This window comes from Desarmillaria tabescens (assembly GCF_030435595.1).
Source record: "Desarmillaria tabescens strain CCBAS 213 chromosome Unknown EV420scaffold_1, whole genome shotgun sequence".
Taxonomy (NCBI): domain Eukaryota; kingdom Fungi; phylum Basidiomycota; class Agaricomycetes; order Agaricales; family Physalacriaceae; genus Desarmillaria; species Desarmillaria tabescens.
In genome coordinates this window covers 3,200,709-3,220,512 of record NW_026848300.1, presented here as the reverse complement: position 1 = coordinate 3,220,512, position 19,804 = coordinate 3,200,709, and the positions used below count along the sequence as shown (strand labels likewise).

Sequence of the window (19,804 nt, the reverse complement as noted above, 5' to 3'; positions counted from 1 at the left end):
ACGTATCCTGGCCTGCCACGGTATGGCTTGGTACGGCAGTATACAGCATGAGTTCATCACCAACAAGGCACCAGGGTTGTAATGTTCGAAAATCGATTCCGATCTATGATGACTGTCAGTCGGAGACATAGCGACGATAGAAAACGGGCCTGGAAACCGGCTTTCTGGCTTTCGTTCGACGCAAATAGTGGCACACAACGGATCGCTTGAAATGGATTCTCTTCTGTCTCCTTCTGCCATCTGCTCCTCCTCCTTCTCCCCCTCCTTCTCTTATAAAACCTGACCCTCGCAATCTGCATAGGGCCGTCCATTCATTTTTGTTCACGTTCTCTAGGGCAGTTATGAAGTCTCTTTTCTTTCTCGCGACTTTGTCGTCGACCGTGAACGCCTACTGGCTCATGAGTGTTGGTGAGTTACTTTCGCCAACCTATGTTGCACTCGGATACTGACCGTTTACTTGCAGGAACATTAACGCCGGAGCCGCAGCGCGTGGACCCCATTCTTTCTCCCGGCGCAGTTTCATCTCATTCTCATTATGGTGAGCCTCGGTTTCTGTGGCGTTATCACTCCAAGGACAGGCGATTCTCCCCCTCGAGATCGCATAAAATTTCTCGATGATTCTGCGCGTTGAAATTGCGATCCGATCATTGGAACTGTTGGATTTCTGTACTGCAGGAATAGTTCGCATTTCGAATTCGAGTTGGAACAAGATATTCTGCAGAGGCCAACTGTGCGAGATGGGCCCTAGATGTGCCGTCTCTGCTGTGGTATCATTCGCCTGTCCTTGGACTCGAAGGTTGTTCGTTCTCGGTGTGGAAATATCACCTCCCCCGAGATTTTTTTGACCGCAGAACTGCCTGATCAATCATTATCTAAACGTATTTGTGTCTGTATTTTCTGACTGCTTTCCTAGTACTGGGCGGAAGCAACTTTAGGCAGACTACAGACACTGCTTCTCTTCGCTCGAGTGAATGTACTACTACCCCCATCGCAGAAGACAAGTCCAGTTATTGGTATCCTGTTCGTATGCCTATTTTCGGCATTCCCAGCATTGCTAACTCGGATTCAATCTAGAACTTGTATTTCGAGTACGGAATATGTTTTCCGCGTCGCAGCATTTGCTAACAGCGCAATTTCAGATGGGCCAATGGTTCCTTCAGCTCCCTTACCGGTGGCAACGTTATGTGCGTGATCTCGCTATACTTCTATTTTTGCTTGCTCATCGTCACCGCAGCTGTACGTAACTTGCGTGGTTCGCACACCGTGCAATGTTTCATTCCCATCTTCTACAGATTATTTGTTTGACGACGATGCCGCTGAGAAGAATGTTACTGCTTTCCCTGATGATGTCAGTGCTCGTCTCCACCGAATTTCCGATAGCGCTAATTCTATGATCCTAATGACAGTTCCGGATGATCTCTGGGACGCCCACTCTGCGCACATACAACGCCAGCAGCTACGCTCAACAGGCGGTCACCTTTTTGTGTCTCGATTTCACTGGCACCACTACCAAGTTCAACAGCATTCCTCCCCAGGCGTGTGCCAGCGGCATTCGGGCTCAGATCGTGAGAATACTTTCCCCGATGTTGTAAGACCTCCGGTTTTAAATCATAGTAGAACTTCCCCAGCTGCTGGGATGGCGTGAACACCGACTCCACGGACCACAAATCCCACGTCGCATTCCTTAGCGGTGGTCCCGATTCAGGAACTTGCGAGGACCCCAACTTCCCCGTTCGACTTCCCCGTATTTTCCTTGAGGTTTACTGGAGCTCTGGCGAATTTGATAGCTTCCGTGACCAAGCGAAGAACTCTACGCAGCCATTTGTGTATGTTTTTCTTCTTCAACAATGGTTAGTCCTTACGGCTAACGTTGACCGTCAGCTTCTCTTTCGGCGATCCCACCGGGTATGGGTACCACGCCGATTTCATCAACGGCTGGGATGACGGTGCCTTGCAGAAGGCCGTTGACAACTGTCATTGTGGTACGTGCTTTCGATAGTCGACCGAAGACCACTCTCATGATAGAGCGCTATTAGATGAGTACGGTAGCCCGCAATGCTGTGCCGATCAAGGTATCTTCACCTATCAAGAAGGCAAGGAATGTTACATTACGGACATCGTTGATGAGAAGAGTATGTTCATATATTTTTCAAGACGACGAAAAGTTTGCTTACTCCTCTATAGCGAGCGGATTATTGACCAAGCTTCCTGGCAACAACCCTGTGCAGCAAGCCGGCATCCAGGCAACTGTCTACACCGATGATGACGTACCCGGATTCTTGGAACCTGTCTATGTATACACTGGTTCATCTCCCACGGCTACCGCTACCGCTACGGAAGGTGGAAGCACTGCTGCAGGATCTACCGGATCAGCTGCTGCCTCTTCTGCTTCCTCGACTTTCACCAGCATTGGTAACGTTGGCGCTGTCATCCAGACAACTGCGTCGTCATCGTCTACGGAGTCGTCACCCTCGTCCACAGAAGTGACATCAGCCTCTGCAGAAGCGCCATCGTCAACGGAAGCGGCGTCTCAATCCACGGAATCGACATCAGCATCTACAGAGTCGTCTTCTGACGCATCGGAGTCGACATCGGTTGCAGCTCCTGCCGCATCCTCGTCTGCGTCGAGCACCAGTGCTGGTGGTCACGCTCATCACACTCACGACCACGCCGCTGCCTCCTCTTCCTCTTCTTCCTCTTCAGGCGCGTGCAGACGCGAATCACGCCGTGACGACTTTATTGATCATTCCTCTCGCTTCCGTCGTACCCACCGTCGTCATATGGATTACGACGCTTACACGTTCTGATTTACTGGATTTAAATGCTGTCTTTTCTGCTAGTTATACCCCACATTGTTTATAGTCGCTTAGGCCGATTGTACTTAGCTGTCATCATCGCTCTTGAATGTTACCTTGAAGGTAGATAGATACGGAGAGCTTGCTCTCGTTACCACTTGTCGTTTGTACAATTCATGTCGTTGCATATAGTCATTGAGATATACATGTATTTTTTTGAAGAGCGTCGGATCATCAAACGAAAGGTTCAAATCTGGAAAATGTACCTTGGCTAATGGACCTACAACATATAACTCTCTAAGTATATCCGCGTTTTAGCTGCATACATATGATCCTGCATAACGCTATGTAGCACCTGATAGCACCTATACCAGAGCGCTTTTTCCAGATAGGTTGTAATGAGAGGACCTTTAAAGAGTCTTGTTTCAAGTTGTTTGCATTCAACACGTGTATATACAAGACGTTGTGCGGCTTACGAGGCACTCGGAGTCGGAGAAGACGCATCCGAAGAAAATCGGTGCAAGTTTGTGACACCTGTATACGCAGAGGCAAGAAGACAGGAGAAAGACAGGCTGCTGGGAGCCGGAATTGCCGGACAAATCGAATATTGAAGATCTCTTCGTCCAGTGAATAAGAAATAATGAAAGAAATACACCAATCTCTAGTTGCAGGTGCAGTTACGCCTTCGAATTCAGCTACTTTACAGCGTCTTGTCTTGTACTGTACATGTGCAACTTTTTCGGATCCGTCAAGAGGAACTAGTTCGTAAAAGGCAAGAGCGCCCATCAGAAGAAAAACTTTGTGACTCGGAGCGATCTCCTTTCGTTTAAGAAAGTCCTCTCCAGTTAAAACCGCGATATCTGTCCAACCATGACTTCCGCAAGGTAAATTAAAAAATTCTAGCTGCCTAGCAATGCCGCCGAATCGGATACATGCTGGCACGGGCATTTCATTCTGACGTATTTCATTCAGCGATAAACCATGCGGAGATGCCGTCGGGGTAATTTCCCCAGGCTCTCAATCCCTGAAAACTGAGTCAGCTGGCATCTATTTAACTACATAATCGGTGCTTGTAGCCTTCTTGTCCTCTTACCACCATCTATGACTGCCAGCGAAGTCAGCGAGAGTGTCCAAACCACCGAGACCAAGCGAACTCCGCTTCCCAGATGGCAGTTGCTTATCGTGTTCCTTATCCAACTTGCGGAACCCATAACAGCGACGGTGATATTCCCCTTTGCTCCTGAGTTCATCCGTAGGACGGGGATCACTGGGGGGGATGAGAGCAAGACAGGGTACTATGCTGGGTTTATCGTGAGCTCTTTCTTTGGTTCTTTAATGGATTCGCCTGACGCGCTCGCGTGATCCAGGAATCTGCCTTCTTTCTGGCCGAATCCTTGACCGTGTTCTACTGGGGTCATTTATCTGATAGGTTCGGCCGAAAGCCCATCTTACTCTTGGGCCCTCTAGGGTTGACGTTTGCGATGCTCGGCTTTGGGGCCTCGAGTAACTTCTGGTCGTTGGTATTGTTCCGATGTGCTCAGGGTGTCTTCAATGGGAATATCGGTATGTCTTCTTTTCGATTTCTGGTTGTGGAAAATTCATGATGAGATCGGAGATAGGTGTTTCGAAGACCGTCCTGGCAGAGGTGTGTTATGCCATCCGGGTGGCATTAGATCGTATTGGACCGCTAAATGCTCTCACTAGATCACGGATTCTTCCAACATTGGAGAGGTATTTGCCTTGATACCATTAATGTGGGGACTGGGTGTTACTTTAGGGTAAGGACACTTTAGTGATCAGTGAAGACCGTTAATTCTGATTTTTTTTTCCCCCGCGTAGCCCTGTCATAGGCGGTCTTTTGGTGCATCCAGCAGATACATGGCCAAATACATTTGGACGAATCGCGTTATTCCGTGACCATCCATATTTCCTTCCTTGCGCTGTAGCCGGCCTGTTCTCTTTTGCGATTTTTCTACTTACTCTCATTGGTCTTGAAGAGGTAAATTGACTTATCAGCTCTCTTTTACATCAACTGCTCATTTTCGTTAATTCAGACACATCCTGCAACTATTGCACGTAAAAAATCTAAATGCTTGCGACCCACACAGGAAACTTGCCTGATTGCGAATAGCACAGGGGCAGACTATGGATCCACCTCCACCACAACTGTCGCACCAGATGACGCAGTGCCTGATTACATCCCCAGCAAACCTCCTAGCATGCGAGAAGTTCTAGGGACCCAGTTCTTACTCGTCTTGATGAACTACATGTTCATCTCTTTCGTTGAAACCGCGTACGATGCGCTCATTCCCCTGATGTATTCGACATCCATACCGGTTGGTGGTCTTGGCTTTAGCCCTTTCCAGATTGGCCAAATCTTGTCAGCATGGGGGCTGACAAACGCTATCGTGCAAACTGTTTTTACGGGAAGATTGCTGAGGATGTTCGGTGCTCGTAGGATGTTTATAGTCTCTATCGGCTTCATGTTTGTTGCCATATTAGCCTTCTCTTTCGAGAGTTACTTCGCAAGGCTAGCGGGTCGCGTTGACGGGAGAGTAATCGCGCTTTTAATTATCCAACTGACCTGTAATCTCATGGTCTTCGTTGCTTTTGGTATGTTCACTCCTTGATCTTACGCCCTTTGTTTCACTTATCATGCTGCAGCTGCGACCCATGTTCTCGTTGTTCAAAGCGCTACAAGCAGGGCTGCGCTCGGTTCGACAAACGGTTTTGCACAGATGGCCGGCTCTGGCATTCGCGGCTTCGCACCATATTTCGCCTCTTCCATGTTCTCGATCTCCCTTGAAAGCCAACTCGCAGGAGGATTCTTGGTGTACATCATCATTCTGGTTCTGACCTTGGTCCTGCTTTGGTTGGGCTTCAAAATTCCAAAACGCTTCAAATCAGCGGATAATTAGACGGAAAATGTACTAAACATATACTTAGACGATGTAGCGGTATGACAATTTCTACTTTCTTTTGGCAGCGGGATGAAGTGTCCTTCCTGTCATTCAACGCTCGGGTAACTTGCACAGCCTTGGGGGCCGTTCCACTGATGACCGTGCCCGTATGAACTTGATATGTCTGTATTCCTATTTATTCGCTTTTGCATTAATATTTTTACACTGACAGCTGCCATGGCATGTCTGGACTCTGAAGCGGCGGACCGACATGACACCTCACTCCCATTTGTCTGCCACGATCAATTCGCTGCCTAGTGCCGACGCAAATGTCTCTCGACGCCACAGATATGAATATCGGCGTCTCGCCATCGGAAATACAGACAGGCATAAGAGGGGCGCTGTGAGCGGCAAGAGTGCGAACCGGTACTTGGTACATACCGATTTTCGAGACGTGAAACATAGGAAGGTGCGTAGCCTACAGGTTTTTTTCCGGTTTCACCTTCCACCGAGTTGTGACTACGGATTTAGTGTTAAGAACATAAAAATAGTCACTTGAGATGTTGTGCCGAGTGCCGAATATACGGAAAGGGATATTTAAGACTCCGAGGATCGGCACTACCCGCAGGGAAGCGAAAAACAAACCCCGACAAGCCTTGCCGCTTTCCCATCATCGAGAACAGTTCATCTCTGATAGTTATTGTTGAAACGACATGAGATGCCTGCTAACTTCGTGGATACGACCAGGATACTCAGGCTTGCTGCTCCACAGTTTTGCTAAAATTAAACTGGTCCCCGCCAAACTGATGAAAAGTACCATCGTTTCCGTCGTTCTGTGCTTGCCTGGTCGCTAAGCTCTGAGATGCGATACCCATCACCAAGACGAACAGGAATCCAAGGCTCCCAACACTGCTTGACTTGTGCACATATGTTCTTGCCTCTTCCGGTCTCATTTCCGAACGACAATGTATAAAAGCCATGGATATGCGAGCTTTATACCCCAGCTGTGCTCACCCATCCAACTCTTCTCTAGACGCAGGTAGTCTAGAGTTAATAATACCACAAAACTCTCTTCTTATTCTATCTCATCATGTTCAACAAGTCTTCCATCTTTCTCGTCGCCACATTGGCTCTTAGCGCCGCAACTGCTGTAAGCGCCAGCACCAACGGGTATGACATATCCAATCTCTCTTATTTTCGCTAACTTACCATCTCTTCTCGCAGCGCACAATCTCGCTCTGTCGGCCGTCGTGGCGCTGACAACAACGACTTGAACGCCCGTCAAGTTTCCGGAATGCGTCTCCCACAGAGGCGTGCCGTCTCCACATCCGAAAAGAAACGCCGCGCTGAGCTCGTAAAAGCACTTCGTACTATTGACAGTCGCTCCCTCGAAGAAATTCGTCGCGCTGTTAACGGTATCTCTCGTCGTCAAGTGGCGGATACGTCTGCAAGTGGCGATGCTACGGGCGCATCTGGCACTGGTTCAGCATCGGCTGGTGCACCAACGCCCACCAACAGTCTGGATGGTGATTCAGACACGGATGGTGCCGGTGGGCCTCCTGATGGCGATTCGGATGACTCGGACGCCACTGGAGGTCCTGACTCCGATCAGTATTCAGCTAGTAGCTCTGGTCAGGGTGGCCAAGGTGGCCAAGACGGTGGTCATGGTGGCCAAGACGGTGGTCATGGTGGACATGGACATGGATGCTGCTGCTGCTGCGGTGGTGGGGGAGGAGGTAATCAACAAAGTGAGATCATGATTCTCTCTTCCTTACCTCGGTTGGTGCTAATGAAATATTTCAGTGGGAATGGGCGGTGGACCTGGAGGACAACAGAATGCACCCGCAATGGATTCCGCAAGCTCGACAAGCTCAGCAGGCATTCCTTCATCAACCGGTGGTTCTACTGACTCTACCACTGGTTCCGATGGTACAGACCCGAGCACAGACTCGAGCACAGATCCTAGCGCGGACCCATCTGCGGACCCATCTACCGACTCATCTACAGACCCAGCTACAAGTACTGGAGACACTGCTACAGATTCAAGCGCTGACACCAGCGCAACTTCTGATACTTCGGATGGTGCCACCGCCGACGGGTCTGACGGTGCGGCTGTCAAGAGAGGAACCTACGGACGATGGCTCGGTCGCCGCAGGCTATAAATTTCCCCATAGCATCTAAAGTCGTTGGCTCTTTACGTCGGAATATGTAGTTCGTTAGTCTGTATTCAATCAGAAGTGCCGAGCTGTTAAGTAAAACATTTGTGTCATTATGTCCTCCAAAATGTACAAGGTATATATTTATAAGAAACTTTACAACGTGAGGTCTATGCCGTGGTATCGAGACTCTGCTTCAGCACACCCTGAACAATCTGCTCCTGCTGAGCAAGCCAAAGTCCAAAAGACGGTGTTTTGAGCCATCTACGAACATTCAAAACCAAGCACTTCCTCGAATAAACGGATACTCACCTTTCATAAAAGTCCTTCCGCTTACTCGTTGAGCGAAACGGCAGGGTACTTCCATGAATCTTCAATGAAGCGAAGAACGCAGACGTATTGAACGGTTTGAGTCGAAGAGGACCTAAACGTGAGTTATGCTGATGTCCAGCGACCTCCGAGGGCGTAGGTATCAGAGTATTCAGATATCTCGTTAGAGGGATCAAAAGCTCGTTTGAGCGCGAATAGAAATGTCTCCGCAAAGCCCATGATACGGACATTCCTGCTGTAACGATCAGAGGTGTGAGTAAACGAAAGGCGGCGCTCGTACGTTCTTGCTCGGTACCACGACATGCCGATTCAAGCTGTTTCAACAGGGCATGGTCTTTCGATATATACCGTTTATGTACTTTGGTCTTCCAGCCCGGAGAAGGTCCAGGAGTAACGTTCGACATGGCGCTTTTCGTTGCTGTGTTGGGTCTGCAATGAGATCAGCACTAATGCTGACCTACGTCGGAGACGTGTACATACGGAATTCGTCGTCCTAGACTTAAAACATGCGGCCAGTGCAAACACGATCGTTCAAAGAAGGGATTTGTCACTCCGAGAAGCAGACCAGACTTCGGAGGAAGTTTGTTAACCAATGCACTATGATCTCTATCATGGATAGTGAAGTACGGTCGAATGTCTCCAGCAGTAGGAATAGGACGTAAGAGGTCCCTGAGCCACCATATCGCCTGGCTTGTCTGAGACGGAGATGGGCCGAATATCAATATGGGTTCACAAAGAACCAGGCATTCCCATATTGACCAAAGATGTGAGAGGGAAGCTTCAAAGAGAAGCACAGGCGGGGGTAAGAACGGGGATGACGATGCTAGGATCTGGTAGAGAAGTGTCAGTAGTGTCCCCAACCGAAGAATGAGTGGAGTTTACATGGGATTTGGGATTACATTCCGTAAGCTGTTGTTCGTCGGCAGAATGTGGTACCTCCACTTGGAGTACCGAGCCTAAGAAACCCAGTTCGACAGTCGCTCCGGGCGTCGGGTCCGACCTTTTCTTCGCGGACTGCATCAGTATTTATTTCTAGCAAGGAAATAGTAAGGGGTACCATGTAGCGATGTTATGACAGGCAGTCTCTAGCATCGGTAGCCCATGCGCTGAAAACAGTGGGCCGAATATCGAGCATAGTGATGTGAAGAGCGCCGGATAAGGGAGATGAGTAAGAAATACGAGGGAGCGCTGAAGAGAATATGAGCCTAAATACACGAACTAAAAGGGGAGACGTACTTGCTCATAGCCCCGCTTCGATGCAGGATCTCGTCTTTGACTAAAATGAGAAAAGCCGTATATATACCCATCAATGGGAGGCGGGCGTTTTTCACTTGATATTGAAAGTTGATGCTCGCGGATACGGAAAGAATGGTTCTGCGAGCCTTGATCAAACTGTAACGAATCAGGAAACGACAAAAATGCGCTAGGCACTGTTTAGATCATCGTAAAGCAGAAGAAAGATTCTGCTGACATGTTTTCCGACTCTTCTGGTAAAAGAAACAAGGGGGGAAATATCCCGTTGACGACAGGACCCGAGTCGATGTCAAAGTCGACTAAAAAGGCCATCAACAAAGGCTTTTGGACACTGCAGAAACGAACCTATAGCTATACCCAAAATCCACCGTCTGATTTTTTCCAGTACATCATCGGCTACCACAAGTCCTTCTATATCAGACCGCCCCCTCCTTGGTTTGACCTCGGTTTGAGGAACGCGTGGCAATGTTTGAGAACGCGATAGGGCGTTGGGACGTAATACTTTGATCAGTTCTGGAGACGAAGGCGAACCGAATGCCGATTTCAGGGATATCGCAGGAGATGAAGGTGGTAGGTCAAAGGAAAGAGATAAAGAAGATCGAGAACGGCCGGTGTCGAATGCTGATGCCGTCTGTATTGACCCCAAGTCGACCTCGCTATCATCGTCCGTCAGGTCCTCCAGAGTCAGATTTGCTCTAACCATAGCTCCTCTTTGCACGACGATTATCCTGCTTAGTCTTTAGAAATTGTGTTTCCGTAAAAGTGGTTCGACAGATCTATTGAACTTTTCAGATGCATAAAACTTGGAATTTTACCAGTCAAAGTCACCTGGGCATTCGGAAGTACTCGACACTGGACGAGAATACACGAGCTCCCTCGAGCTCGGGGGAAGGTGGTGGTGCCAAGACAAGGAGCGACAGGCCATGCAGATCACTGGCAAACATTCCGGCAAGCTCGGGCCGGATAATTTCTCGAGAATTTGGGCGGGACACAAGCGAAGGGTAAGTCCGGCTGCAACAAAAAAGAACGACAACACTGTAGCCATTCAGTTACCGTCCTTTCTCCTATATTATCGTCTTGACCATTTCCCTTTATACGTGTAACTTTACTCACAATGAGCTACCGAGGCAGAGGTGGCCAATAAATCTAGTTTTCCTGTTTTCCGAGTCCTAGATTGGGAGGCTGGCCACTACTGTGCTTCACATTACTCGTCCCAGAAAGCTGATATATCTACGAAAGGAAATCAACCCGCAAATTTAAATAGTTGGATTAAGAGAGTAGATATGTCATTATTTCTTGACAAAAAAGAGGTGTGTGGGAGTAAGAAGTACGTAGATAGCAGGTATGTACGAGCGAGAGCAAATGCAGGACAGCAAAAACAATCCAGAGAAATTATGTAAAACACAGTTCCAAATCCCCATCTTTATTCATCCAATCGTGTCCTCTTCCGTGGCCCATCCGGTATACCGCTGCCACCACCTCGCATGAAAGCGGGATTAACATGTCCTCCACGACCTTGAGGCATACCTCCGCGTTGAATAGCATTCATCATTCCCATACCTAATATAACGAACAAAAGCACAAAAGCACGACGTAAGCACAACACGGAATGATACAGCAGCTAAAGGAAAACTAGAAATCCGTACCCATACCGCCACGATCATTCATCATGCCTCCTCTCCCACCATGGTTCATCATTCCATCCTGGCCTTGAAATTCGTTGCCCATCATGTAACCCCCGCCCATACCCATATTGAGCATGCCCATCCCCATGTTCGGCATTCCCATCATTCCCGGGTTGGGTACCATGCCTCCTCGCACAGCACCACCCCTGCCACGGAAGTTGGGGTTACCACCCCTGCCCATGCTTCCATTCTGCTGCACCCGCGGAACCGGGTCTAACATGTGGCTTCAGCACTACGGAATGAATCCCAGGTAAAAAGACCTACCCTTGGGCAATGTACGGTATGGATTACCATAACCGCTGGACGTCAACTCGGCCGCAACCCAACGTTTCTGGAATTCGCTGTAACGGCTATGATATCAGGCCCATAGTAGGACATGAAAACGGTTCCTCGTACTTGGTAGAGAACCAGTTCTTAAGGATGGCCGCGTTTTCGGGTGACCCACATTCAATATACGCTTGTCTACAGAATCAAACTGATTCAACACCTACTCAGGGAGCACAATGAATTTGTACGTACCCTTTACTCTTCCCATTAATTTTATGTTCCGAAAAAGTGACGTTCTTATGTTCAATGTTTACACCGACGCTCTGGGCAACCTGACGGAGGTCTTCATCTGTAGTCCACTAATCTAATATCATCAGCGCTACCAACGTAAGGACCCGAGAAATACGAACCCATTGCAAGTCGCTAATGAGCAACGCGTCCTTTTGACCGATTGGAACAATCGCTTGTCGCAGTTGGCTTGATCCCCCTTCAATAGAGCCACCGCCATCCTCCCTCGGTCGTTTGTTGCCTATCTTCGGCTCTGGTGACGACATTTCAAGCTCAAGGTTAACCTTTATCAATACGATCCGTATAAGGAAGACAATAAACTCACCTCACGTTGCCCGCCTCGCTCAATGTTGACGGCCGACATTAATTATACAATAGCTGACACGGCGCGGCTCAAACAGAACTGAAAGTTGTTGAGAATTTTTATAATGACGCCACGCGACCGAGGTGCTTACATGCAATACTACGGATACAAGGTGTAGTACCGATACAGGCCGTTTACCCTCCACGGATAAATACAGATCACAGAGCGCTAAGTACGGAGTGAGTCAGACAAAAATGTGGTTAGTGTGCAAGTGAGATTTAGACGCCGCGCCGGTCCAGGCTGTTTACAATTTATCCTGATAAGGAAGGAGGCTTTCCATTTTGGGTACATAGGCGCCCTCCGTTTCATAGGACTTTTCTTTTGTCGCCTTGAGGTACATGTTAAATTTTGTTTGAATCAATTGGTGTCGATTCTTGGCTGTCATGGCAGAACAGAAACTCAACAATCTCATTTGTACAGATCAGCAGATGAAATGATATTATCACGAATCTATAAATGCTACTAGTAGAATACAATTGCGATATTCATAAGGTATTGGTGTCTGTGTTGTTACGGGAACAAGGTCCCAATCAAGAACGGCCGGGTCCACAGCCCTGTCAAACCATGCGCCGTAGCCATGAAGGCTCGCACCGTTGCGTACGTGTCGCGGAGTAGGGAATCTTTATGGGGTACAATGAAGAACAGCAGTGAAGCATAATGATTCTTATGTAAAGCACGAACAATCCCAAAAGCATTACACATAGCAAGCTAAGATTCGAAACGAAGATGCAGTGATGCAGGCAGGTATTGAAAGACGTGGAATACGTCATAAACATACTTTGAAAAAGAGCAAGGGGAAGGGGAAGATAACATTCGGGAAGGAATCGCAGGCAGCAGGTGAACATGCCAGACGAAGCATACGATTTCACGGAACAGCGCGCCTGTACAGCAGAGCTCAAGCCTTAGCCTATGGAAACCAGCGAACGCAGGTGTCGAGCAAACCACACACAACCAAGCCTGCTATTTGCATAGCAAACAGCGTGCCTGTAGCGGTGCCCGACCTATGCAGCGACACAACGCAAGCATCTGGCGACCGTGAGGAGCATTTCGACAGGAAACAGCGAGCCTGTAGCAGTGCCAGAGCCTATAAAACCAGAAACATGGTAGCAGTATAGGCCCGAGGGGGGGGGATGAGAATGATGGACAATAGCAAGGGACGGGAACTGGAAATGGGATGGGGAATATGGGAACAAGATCACAAGACCGACAAGAGCAATGGACATAGCAAGGGACAGGAACTGGATATGGTAGGGTAGGTAGGTAACGAAGCGAAGATGGGGGTTCGTCATGATGGTGCATGGTAAACCGACGGTGGTACGTGGTATCAAATAGATAGAGTTCCGGGACCCGTGGGATTGTCCAACCACTCTGGAGTTATTCATTCGCCCAGAATGCCGAGGACAGAGTCAAAGGGGGAAAAGCCGTCGCATTTCGTGGAAGTTTCAGTTCCAAAGAACAAAACCAAAAGGAGCCTAGTTCGATAGGAAGGGGCAGCGCCTAGTAAAAAATTCATGAGAAAGCAATTGAAGCGGCCGTAATGCGGAACACTCATCGAAATGATTACGGTCAGTGGCAGCCTATTCGGCAAGCTCGATATCTCGCAGCTCTTTTATTAGGCCACGGTACCAATTATATATCGATGTTTATCTCCGATGGAAGATGCTGTAGAGATCACACTCATAATGAGAGGAAAAGGAACTAAAGTACATATGTGCTAGGGATATAATGGTGTATGCTGATAAAAATGAATGCGCTTAGTTTAATTGTGTAGTAAAGCAGATATGCACGTCATGAAGATCCTCCAGCCGACCAGAAGCGAAAACAGAAAGGGTCCATGAGAACCAACCAGAGTAACGCACCTAATCACCACGCCTCTCCCTCGCCAACCGCTTCTTTCTTTTCTCCTCTTCATGCCGACGCTCAGCAGCCAAGGCCTCCTCTTCCTCGCGTTTGGCGATCTTGGAGCTAGAAGAATGTCAGTGGCAGTACACCATGGCCGCCGGAATGTAACAAACCTATATAGCTCCTCTCGCTCTAGCGCCGATGCATCCGCCTCCATATCTTCGTCGTCGCTAAAGTCATCGTGCCCAACATAAGCGCTACGATTCTTGCCGAGTGCAGCCCAGATCTGGCTTCGCATATCTTCGTCCAAGCCACCTGAGCGCTTCTTCGGCGGAGGTGGGGATACAGAGCTACTCGGAGAGCGAGGACGCTTCTTCGCAACAGGACGAGTTTGGACAGCAGCCTTTGTAGGAGGCTTTGACGAGGCCGATCTGGGTGCGTCGGTAGACCCGAATCGCTTCGACGAAAGGGAAGCAGCCGGCTTCGTGACAGGCTTAGAGGACGAGGATGGTGTTCTGGGAGGTGGTACTGATGTCGCTTTCTTTGGAGCACTCGGTATACTTGATATAGGAGTATTTCGCTGACTGTTATTCTCTGAAAGGAGATTAAGATGAAAACCATGACAATAATGGTAATGGACTCACGGGAAGAAGATGCAGACGCAGCAGTCTTGGGAGTCGCAGAGGCCGTTGTTGGTTTCTTCTTATCCGAGAACCAGTCGCTGAAGGCTTTGGCATCCTCTCCGCTCAGGGTTTTCCTCTTTTTTTCCTGCTGCATATCCTTTACAATCTCGTCAATGGTCCGGGTATCGCGCTTGTTAGTGTTAAGTTTAATCAGATGCATGGGCACAGCAGTCAAACGCTCCTTCGTCGTCATTCCAGCAGACGATGGTAATGAGGGAAGTCCAGGAGTCGTTGTCATCACATCTATGGCGCCACCAGGCAGTTGACGTCCTGCCTTAGAATAGCCTTTCGCCGGAGTACGTCTTGGTGACCGGAACTCATTGCGATACTGTGCCTGTTCCCTGCGCTGACGCTTCTCCTCCCGGGTGAGAATGCTGGCACCCGACGCTTCATCGTCTTCAGAAGGAAGTCTCCTCTTGCGGACGCTCTCTTGCGTTTGAGTCTGCGACGACGACGAAGGCCACTTCGCGTCCGACTTCCCAGGCTTCTTTGCACCGTACCGCAGATGATCCCGCTCCTCCTCTTCACGCCGCAGACGAGCAGCCTCTAAAACCTTGGCCTTCTCCTCCTTCAGCCGCTGCCGCTCCTTCTCTTTCTTCTCCTCCTCGAAGTGCTTTAAGCGCAACTTCGCCTCCAGTTCCCTTTGTTTCCGGTCAGCTTCATCCTGTTTCTGTCGTCGCTCCCGCTCTCGACGCTGGCGCTCGGCAAGGGCGGTCTCTACGCTCTTCTGAGATTCCCGAGTCTGGGTGGCACTGAGAGCCATAAGAGCCGCAAATCCAGACATGGTAGATTGTCGCTAGATATAACAGAGGCGCCTAGGAGATAGAATGATGGAGGTATAAAGTAGAGTGAAAGCAGTGGTCGAAGTACAAAGGAAATCAAGCGTGGCAGTGACGAGTGGCTCTAACTCAGCCTTTGGCATTGTTTGTCATCGGGAATAATCACGGCCCGATTTTCCGCCCTAGGGACTTGAACCGCCTCATGCATTTACTTCCCCGGGAAGAGGTAAAACTCCTCTTGCACCAGGTATGAAAATCCGAAATGGGATTCTACCTGAGATAATCTTAAAGAAATAAAGGCAGGGTTCTTGGCCCAAAAACGACTCGCCAGGGGGTTGCAGCTCAACCAGGGCGAGGCGATAGCACTTATTGCCTCTCAGTTACAAGAACGAATCCGGGATGGTAACCACTCGGTAGCCGAGCTTATGCAGCATGGAAAGGATATGCTTGGTCGCCGTCATGTCCTTCCAAGTGTCGCTGGTCTGTTGCACGAGATTCAAGTCGAAGGAACCTTTAAGGACGGGTATGGAAATAGTTCTTATAATTCTTTCCTCTTCGCTAACATATATAATCCATAGCGTTTTTCTCGTAACGGTTCACGATCCTATTTGCACGGAAAATGGAAACCTTGAGAACGCGCTCTACGGTTCCTTCCTCCCTATCCCTGCTGATAACGCGTTCCCTGTTGCAGATGTCTCAGAGTATTCTCATGAGAAGGCTCCGGGCGCCATTATTGCCAGGAAGGAACCTATCATCATTAACAAGGGCAGAGCAAGAATATCCCTTCGTGTAACGAATAATGGAGACCGTCCTATTCAAGTAGGCTAAGGACATTAAGCTCTAAATACAGCACTTATCATTCTCCTAGATTGGTTCACACTACCCTTTCATCGAGACAAACCCGGCGCTTTCGTTTGACCGAGTCAGGGCGTACGGTAAACGACTCGACATACCTGCAGGTACCGCGGTGCGCTTCGAGCCAGGTGATGTCAAGACTGTGACCCTATGTGCTATCGCTGGAAACCAAATCTTCTCGGGCGGGAACCGTCTCGCTTCTGGGGTCGTCGACTTGGGTAGATCAGACCAGATCATCGATGCATTGGTGCAAAAGGGGTTCGCTCATGTCCCCGAGCCAGGCGCATTGGATATCAAAGTAGACACAGAGATCAGTCGCGAAGCTTATATCTCCATGTTCGGACCTACAACTGGTGATAGAGTCCGACTTGGTGACACAGCTCTATGGATCCAGGTTGAGCACGACGAGACCGTGTATGGCGACGAAGTCAAGTTCGGTGGAGGCAAGAGTATCAGAGAGGGCATGGGACAGGCCACTAATCGATCCAGCAAGGGGACTCTCGATCTCGTCATCACCAACGCCCTTATTGTAGACTGGTCTGGAATCTACAAAGCAGACATTGGTGTCAAGAATGGTCGTATTTGCGGTATTGGCAAGGCAGGCAACCCGGACGTTATGGCGAACGTTCACCTCTCTCTCATTATCGGTTCTTCCACCGAGGTTATTGCAGGGGAAAAACTCATAATCACTGCCGGAGCTGTCGATGCACATGTACACTATATCTGTCCGCAGCAGGTCGAGGAGGCTTTGGCAGCCGGAACCACTACTATGATCGGTGGTGGTACAGGGCCGAGTGCGGGCACAAATGCGACGACATGCACGTCGAGTCCGTTCTACATTCGACACATGCTGAGTGCTACGGATGGCTTGGCCATGAACTTTGCGTTTACAGGAAAGGGAAACGATGCTGGGCCTACAGCTCTGGAAGAAATTGTACAAGCAGGAGCTGCAGGTTTGAAGCTGCACGAGGATTGGGGGTCTACGCCTGCTACTATTACCAATTGCTTGGATGTTGGCGATAAGTATGACGTTCAGGTTTGTATCTTCTCCTCTATGATTAAGTCAAGCGATGAAAATCTTCATTCTAGGTTAATATCCATACCGACACATTAAATGAGAGTGGATTCGTGGAAAGTGAGTCGTTCCGTCGTTACTCTATAAGTGTTCTAAATGTTTGAAGGCACTATTGCGGCCTTTGGTGACCGGACCATTCATACATATCACAGTGAAGGAGCAGGTTCGTATGCTCTGTGTTCATGTGAACGCGATATCATCTAAACGTCATTAGGTGGCGGTCATGCACCGGATATCATAGTCGTTTGTGGCCAAGAAAAGGTCTTGCCTTCTTCTACAAATCCAACGCGTCCATACACTAAGAACACTTTGGACGAGCATCTTGACGTGAATATTCCTCCCAATTGATCCCACGTAGCTTCGTCTGACGTACCGATCGTAGATGCTTATGGTCTGCCATCACCTGGACAAGTCCATTCCTGAGGATCTCGCTTTCGCAGAGTCTCGTATTCGAGCGGAAACCGTAGCCGCTGAGGACGTCCTTCATGATATCGGGGCAATTGCGATGATTAGTTCTGACTCACAGGCCATGGGACGTGTGGGAGAAGTCGTTAGTAGGACCTGGAGGACTGCAAGCAAGATGCGGGAGTTCCGTGGACCTTTGACATCCTTAGGTGACTCTGAGGGTGTTGACAATGCTCGTGTGAAGAGATATGTTGCCAAATACACCGTAAACCCGTGGGTCCTCTTTTTCCTTCTTGTCAACAAAATCTCATCGTTTTGGCTCGCTAGTGCGATAACTCATGGAATCAGTCACGCTGTGGGCCATGTTGCTGTTGGAACCCTGGCAGATCTAGTGCTCTGGAAGCCTGAAAACTTTGGTGCTAAACCTGAGATGGTTCTCAAATCCGGTGTCATTGCCTGGTCTCAGGTACCTCTCTTACGCGTCTTTCATCCTTGGATTTTAATTCATTTCAACAGATGGGCGATGCGAATGCATCCATACCCTCCGTACAGCCATTCTACTCCAAGCCAATGTGGGGTGCCAAGCCTGGCTCGGCAGCTCTAAATTCTGTGGCATTCGTATCGGAAATTTCCATCTCATCTGGCGCGATAGCTTCCTATGATCTCAAAAAAGACGCAGTAGCTGTCAAGGGCTGCAGGAATATCACCAAAAAGGATATGAGATGGAATGATCTCATTCCTAAAATGTCGGTGGATCCGGAGACGTATGAAGTGTGCGCGAATGGAGAGCTGGCGGATGTCGCGCCGGCTGAGAAGCTGCCCCTTTCAAGGGCATACAATTTCTTCTAGGTGATTAAAGAAGCGAAACAGAATTTGCGCTTGTACTTTTACTGATGGATGTACTCGTTATTGGAAATGTACTGATATTCTGGAAGGCATAATATGAAGTAGAGAAAAACCTTGATCAACGAAGCAAACTGCGTTGTGGATGCACTACGAGGATCGAACTAGTAGTAAGCCTCTGTAGCTGCTAAGCATCCAAGACGCGATCTTTTGGCTCACTGGAGGTTATCAATCCCGGATTAGAGAGTGAAGAGTGAAGAACTAAGAAGGGAGCTTATGTAGGGAGCTTTACTCCTAATACCGGAATAAAGAGGTAAGGAAGGAAGGACGGAGAGGCACGAAAGGAAGCAGCGTACTCCGCAATGGAGGAAGGGAGAAATCTGAGAGGGGCAAGGCTACGGTATTGATAATACAGAGGGAAATCACGCTCATTCGTCGCGGGAATGAGAGCGGGACCCGGACAATGGGCGAAAGATATCCCTATGGGTTGGTCTGGGTCTACCCATTCTCCCGGCGCGCTCCTAAACGGTTGAGGAGGCGGAGAACTTCTTGAGACTTGAGTACTGAGTACTTCCGATGGTCATATCTATTGTTCCGCTGCGTATGTGCAAATACACATCTGGGTGAGAACCTATGACTCATGAGAACGTCCGACAGGGTGAAAGACAGTCCGTGAGGTCGAAATGTTCCGCACATGTGCACATACATGTACGCCATCTGTCGTCTCCGTGTGAAGAGAGTAAAGTGGGTCGACACGGAGGAAACAAAGTCCGTCGGGACTTCGGTATTCGGGAACATTTGATAAATCCTTGCTCTTTCAACAAAGGCCGTTGAAGCAAGTCATTTCAAGCGTTTTTGCTTCGGCCAGACGTTCTGCTGTAGCTGGACAAAGTCTTGACCACTTTGGTGAACATATGACTGAGTTTACATCAACAGCATAGTCAGACGCATCTAGTGCGCGGGATGGACCCGAGATATTCTGCGAGGTTGTGGTGATGGGTTTCCGTACAGGGACTGTACAAGGAATCAGGATTGTCAAGTGTCATTTCCAGGCGAGACAGCACGGAAAAGAGTTGGACCGCAAAGCAGAACCGAGAAAAGTACGGAGGTCCGAAGCGCATTTCAATCGAAGGAATAGGTCTCTTCCATAGTCTTCTTCTTTCCTAGCGGAAGTGAGCCGGTTTCAATCGCCTCTAAACCGATGCCATCGGACACCTATAGGGATGTCGCTCTTCCGTCCTCGCCATCCATTCCATAGGACTCAATAGACAAACCAGGAACCG

General features: G+C 48.9%; 7 protein-coding genes across 7 annotated transcripts; 4 read left to right on the top strand and 3 right to left on the bottom strand.

The window, feature by feature from the left end:
* Window positions 1–148: 148 nt before the first annotated feature.
* On the top strand, window positions 149–3,016 carry EV420DRAFT_1498676 (WSC domain-containing protein). Its single transcript, XM_060470971.1, has 11 exons — window positions 149–408; window positions 464–538; window positions 914–1,020; window positions 1,075–1,088; window positions 1,140–1,195; window positions 1,293–1,348; window positions 1,407–1,565; window positions 1,618–1,826; window positions 1,882–1,982; window positions 2,037–2,132; window positions 2,185–3,016. Exons 1-11 carry the CDS (start codon window positions 342–344, stop codon window positions 2,805–2,807), a joined length of 1,563 nt encoding a protein of 520 aa, XP_060339956.1. The 5' UTR covers window positions 149–341; the 3' UTR covers window positions 2,808–3,016.
* Window positions 3,017–3,783: 767 nt separating this feature from the next.
* EV420DRAFT_93183 (major facilitator superfamily multidrug-resistance, DHA1 sub-family) lies at window positions 3,784–5,814 on the top strand. The gene is made up of 7 exons (XM_060484036.1): window positions 3,784–4,106; window positions 4,163–4,358; window positions 4,415–4,440; window positions 4,500–4,573; window positions 4,635–4,794; window positions 4,850–5,408; window positions 5,460–5,814. Exons 1-7 carry the CDS (start codon window positions 3,897–3,899, stop codon window positions 5,711–5,713), a joined length of 1,479 nt encoding a protein of 492 aa, XP_060339955.1. The 5' UTR covers window positions 3,784–3,896; the 3' UTR covers window positions 5,714–5,814.
* A 1,636-nt stretch (window positions 5,815–7,450) lies between these two features.
* On the top strand, window positions 7,451–7,939 carry EV420DRAFT_93290 (uncharacterized protein). The gene has a single exon (XM_060484040.1). It carries the CDS (start codon window positions 7,504–7,506, stop codon window positions 7,855–7,857), a length of 354 nt encoding a protein of 117 aa, XP_060339954.1. The 5' UTR covers window positions 7,451–7,503; the 3' UTR covers window positions 7,858–7,939.
* Window positions 7,940–7,942: 3 nt separating this feature from the next.
* Window positions 7,943–10,338, bottom strand: EV420DRAFT_1498662 (uncharacterized protein). Its single transcript, XM_060470970.1, has 10 exons — window positions 10,264–10,338; window positions 9,781–10,211; window positions 9,653–9,734; window positions 9,418–9,604; window positions 9,239–9,369; window positions 9,064–9,181; window positions 8,662–9,011; window positions 8,462–8,610; window positions 8,164–8,413; window positions 7,943–8,115 (listed from the first exon to the last, which is right to left on the bottom strand). The coding sequence occupies exons 2-10, from the start codon at window positions 10,136–10,138 to the stop codon at window positions 8,022–8,024; spliced, it is 1,719 nt and encodes a 572-aa protein (XP_060339953.1). The 5' UTR covers window positions 10,139–10,211; window positions 10,264–10,338; the 3' UTR covers window positions 7,943–8,021.
* Window positions 10,339–10,962: 624 nt separating this feature from the next.
* EV420DRAFT_1498657 (uncharacterized protein) lies at window positions 10,963–12,406 on the bottom strand. The gene is made up of 7 exons (XM_060470969.1): window positions 12,131–12,406; window positions 12,001–12,078; window positions 11,798–11,947; window positions 11,640–11,746; window positions 11,517–11,582; window positions 11,385–11,461; window positions 10,963–11,333 (listed from the first exon to the last, which is right to left on the bottom strand). The coding sequence occupies exons 2-7, from the start codon at window positions 12,037–12,039 to the stop codon at window positions 11,068–11,070; spliced, it is 705 nt and encodes a 234-aa protein (XP_060339952.1). The 5' UTR covers window positions 12,040–12,078; window positions 12,131–12,406; the 3' UTR covers window positions 10,963–11,067.
* Window positions 12,407–13,659: 1,253 nt separating this feature from the next.
* On the bottom strand, window positions 13,660–15,500 carry EV420DRAFT_93085 (uncharacterized protein). The gene is made up of 3 exons (XM_060484035.1): window positions 14,526–15,500; window positions 14,055–14,475; window positions 13,660–14,004 (listed from the first exon to the last, which is right to left on the bottom strand). The coding sequence occupies exons 1-3, from the start codon at window positions 15,346–15,348 to the stop codon at window positions 13,899–13,901; spliced, it is 1,350 nt and encodes a 449-aa protein (XP_060339951.1). The 5' UTR covers window positions 15,349–15,500; the 3' UTR covers window positions 13,660–13,898.
* Window positions 15,501–15,541: 41 nt separating this feature from the next.
* Window positions 15,542–18,808, top strand: EV420DRAFT_1498654 (urease). Its single transcript, XM_060470968.1, has 10 exons — window positions 15,542–15,590; window positions 15,643–15,866; window positions 15,922–16,162; window positions 16,212–17,234; window positions 17,288–17,333; window positions 17,380–17,436; window positions 17,488–17,600; window positions 17,656–17,951; window positions 18,006–18,144; window positions 18,195–18,808. The coding sequence occupies exons 1-10, from the start codon at window positions 15,546–15,548 to the stop codon at window positions 18,525–18,527; spliced, it is 2,517 nt and encodes an 838-aa protein (XP_060339950.1). The 5' UTR covers window positions 15,542–15,545; the 3' UTR covers window positions 18,528–18,808.
* The last annotated feature ends 996 nt before the right edge of the window (window positions 18,809–19,804 follow it).

Bases quoted from the DNA above. Each gene is read 5' to 3' on its own strand.
- EV420DRAFT_1498654 (XM_060470968.1), top strand. From the start codon at position 15,546: ATGCATTTACTTCCCCGGGAAGAGGTAAAACTCCTCTTGCACCAG. The intron at 16,163-16,211 runs GTAGGCTAAGGA...TCATTCTCCTAG, and splicing joins ATGGAGACCGTCCTATTCAA to ATTGGTTCACACTACCCTTT. The intron at 18,145-18,194 runs GTACCTCTCTTA...TCATTTCAACAG, and splicing joins GTGTCATTGCCTGGTCTCAG to ATGGGCGATGCGAATGCATC.
- EV420DRAFT_93085 (XM_060484035.1), bottom strand. From the start codon at position 15,348: ATGTCTGGATTTGCGGCTCTTATGGCTCTCAGTGCCACCCAGACTCGG. The intron at 14,476-14,525 runs GTGAGTCCATTA...ATCTCCTTTCAG, and splicing joins TGCGTCTGCATCTTCTTCCC to AGAATAACAGTCAGCGAAAT. The intron at 14,005-14,054 runs GTTTGTTACATT...ACATTCTTCTAG, and splicing joins GAGCGAGAGGAGCTATATAG to CTCCAAGATCGCCAAACGCG.
- EV420DRAFT_1498676 (XM_060470971.1), top strand. From the start codon at position 342: ATGAAGTCTCTTTTCTTTCTCGCGACTTTGTCGTCGACCGTGAACGCC. The intron at 1,566-1,617 runs GTGAGAATACTT...AAATCATAGTAG, and splicing joins GCGGCATTCGGGCTCAGATC to AACTTCCCCAGCTGCTGGGA. The intron at 1,983-2,036 runs GTACGTGCTTTC...GAGCGCTATTAG, and splicing joins CGTTGACAACTGTCATTGTG to ATGAGTACGGTAGCCCGCAA.
- EV420DRAFT_1498662 (XM_060470970.1), bottom strand. From the start codon at position 10,138: ATGGTTAGAGCAAATCTGACTCTGGAGGACCTGACGGACGATGATAGC. The intron at 9,012-9,063 runs GTAAACTCCACT...CTTCTCTACCAG, and splicing joins AATGTAATCCCAAATCCCAT to ATCCTAGCATCGTCATCCCC. The intron at 8,611-8,661 runs GTATGTACACGT...ATCTCATTGCAG, and splicing joins AGTCTAGGACGACGAATTCC to ACCCAACACAGCAACGAAAA.
- EV420DRAFT_93290 (XM_060484040.1), top strand. From the start codon at position 7,504: ATGGGCGGTGGACCTGGAGGACAACAGAATGCACCCGCAATGGATTCC.
- EV420DRAFT_1498657 (XM_060470969.1), bottom strand. From the start codon at position 12,039: ATGTCGGCCGTCAACATTGAGCGAGGCGGGCAACGTGAG. The intron at 11,948-12,000 runs GTGAGTTTATTG...GTTAACCTTGAG, and splicing joins AGCGAGGCGGGCAACGTGAG to CTTGAAATGTCGTCACCAGA. The intron at 11,334-11,384 runs GTAGGTCTTTTT...GCCACATGTTAG, and splicing joins ATACCGTACATTGCCCAAGG to ACCCGGTTCCGCGGGTGCAG.
- EV420DRAFT_93183 (XM_060484036.1), top strand. From the start codon at position 3,897: ATGACTGCCAGCGAAGTCAGCGAGAGTGTCCAAACCACCGAGACCAAG. The intron at 4,107-4,162 runs GTGAGCTCTTTC...CGCGTGATCCAG, and splicing joins GGTACTATGCTGGGTTTATC to GAATCTGCCTTCTTTCTGGC. The intron at 5,409-5,459 runs GTATGTTCACTC...ATCATGCTGCAG, and splicing joins CATGGTCTTCGTTGCTTTTG to CTGCGACCCATGTTCTCGTT.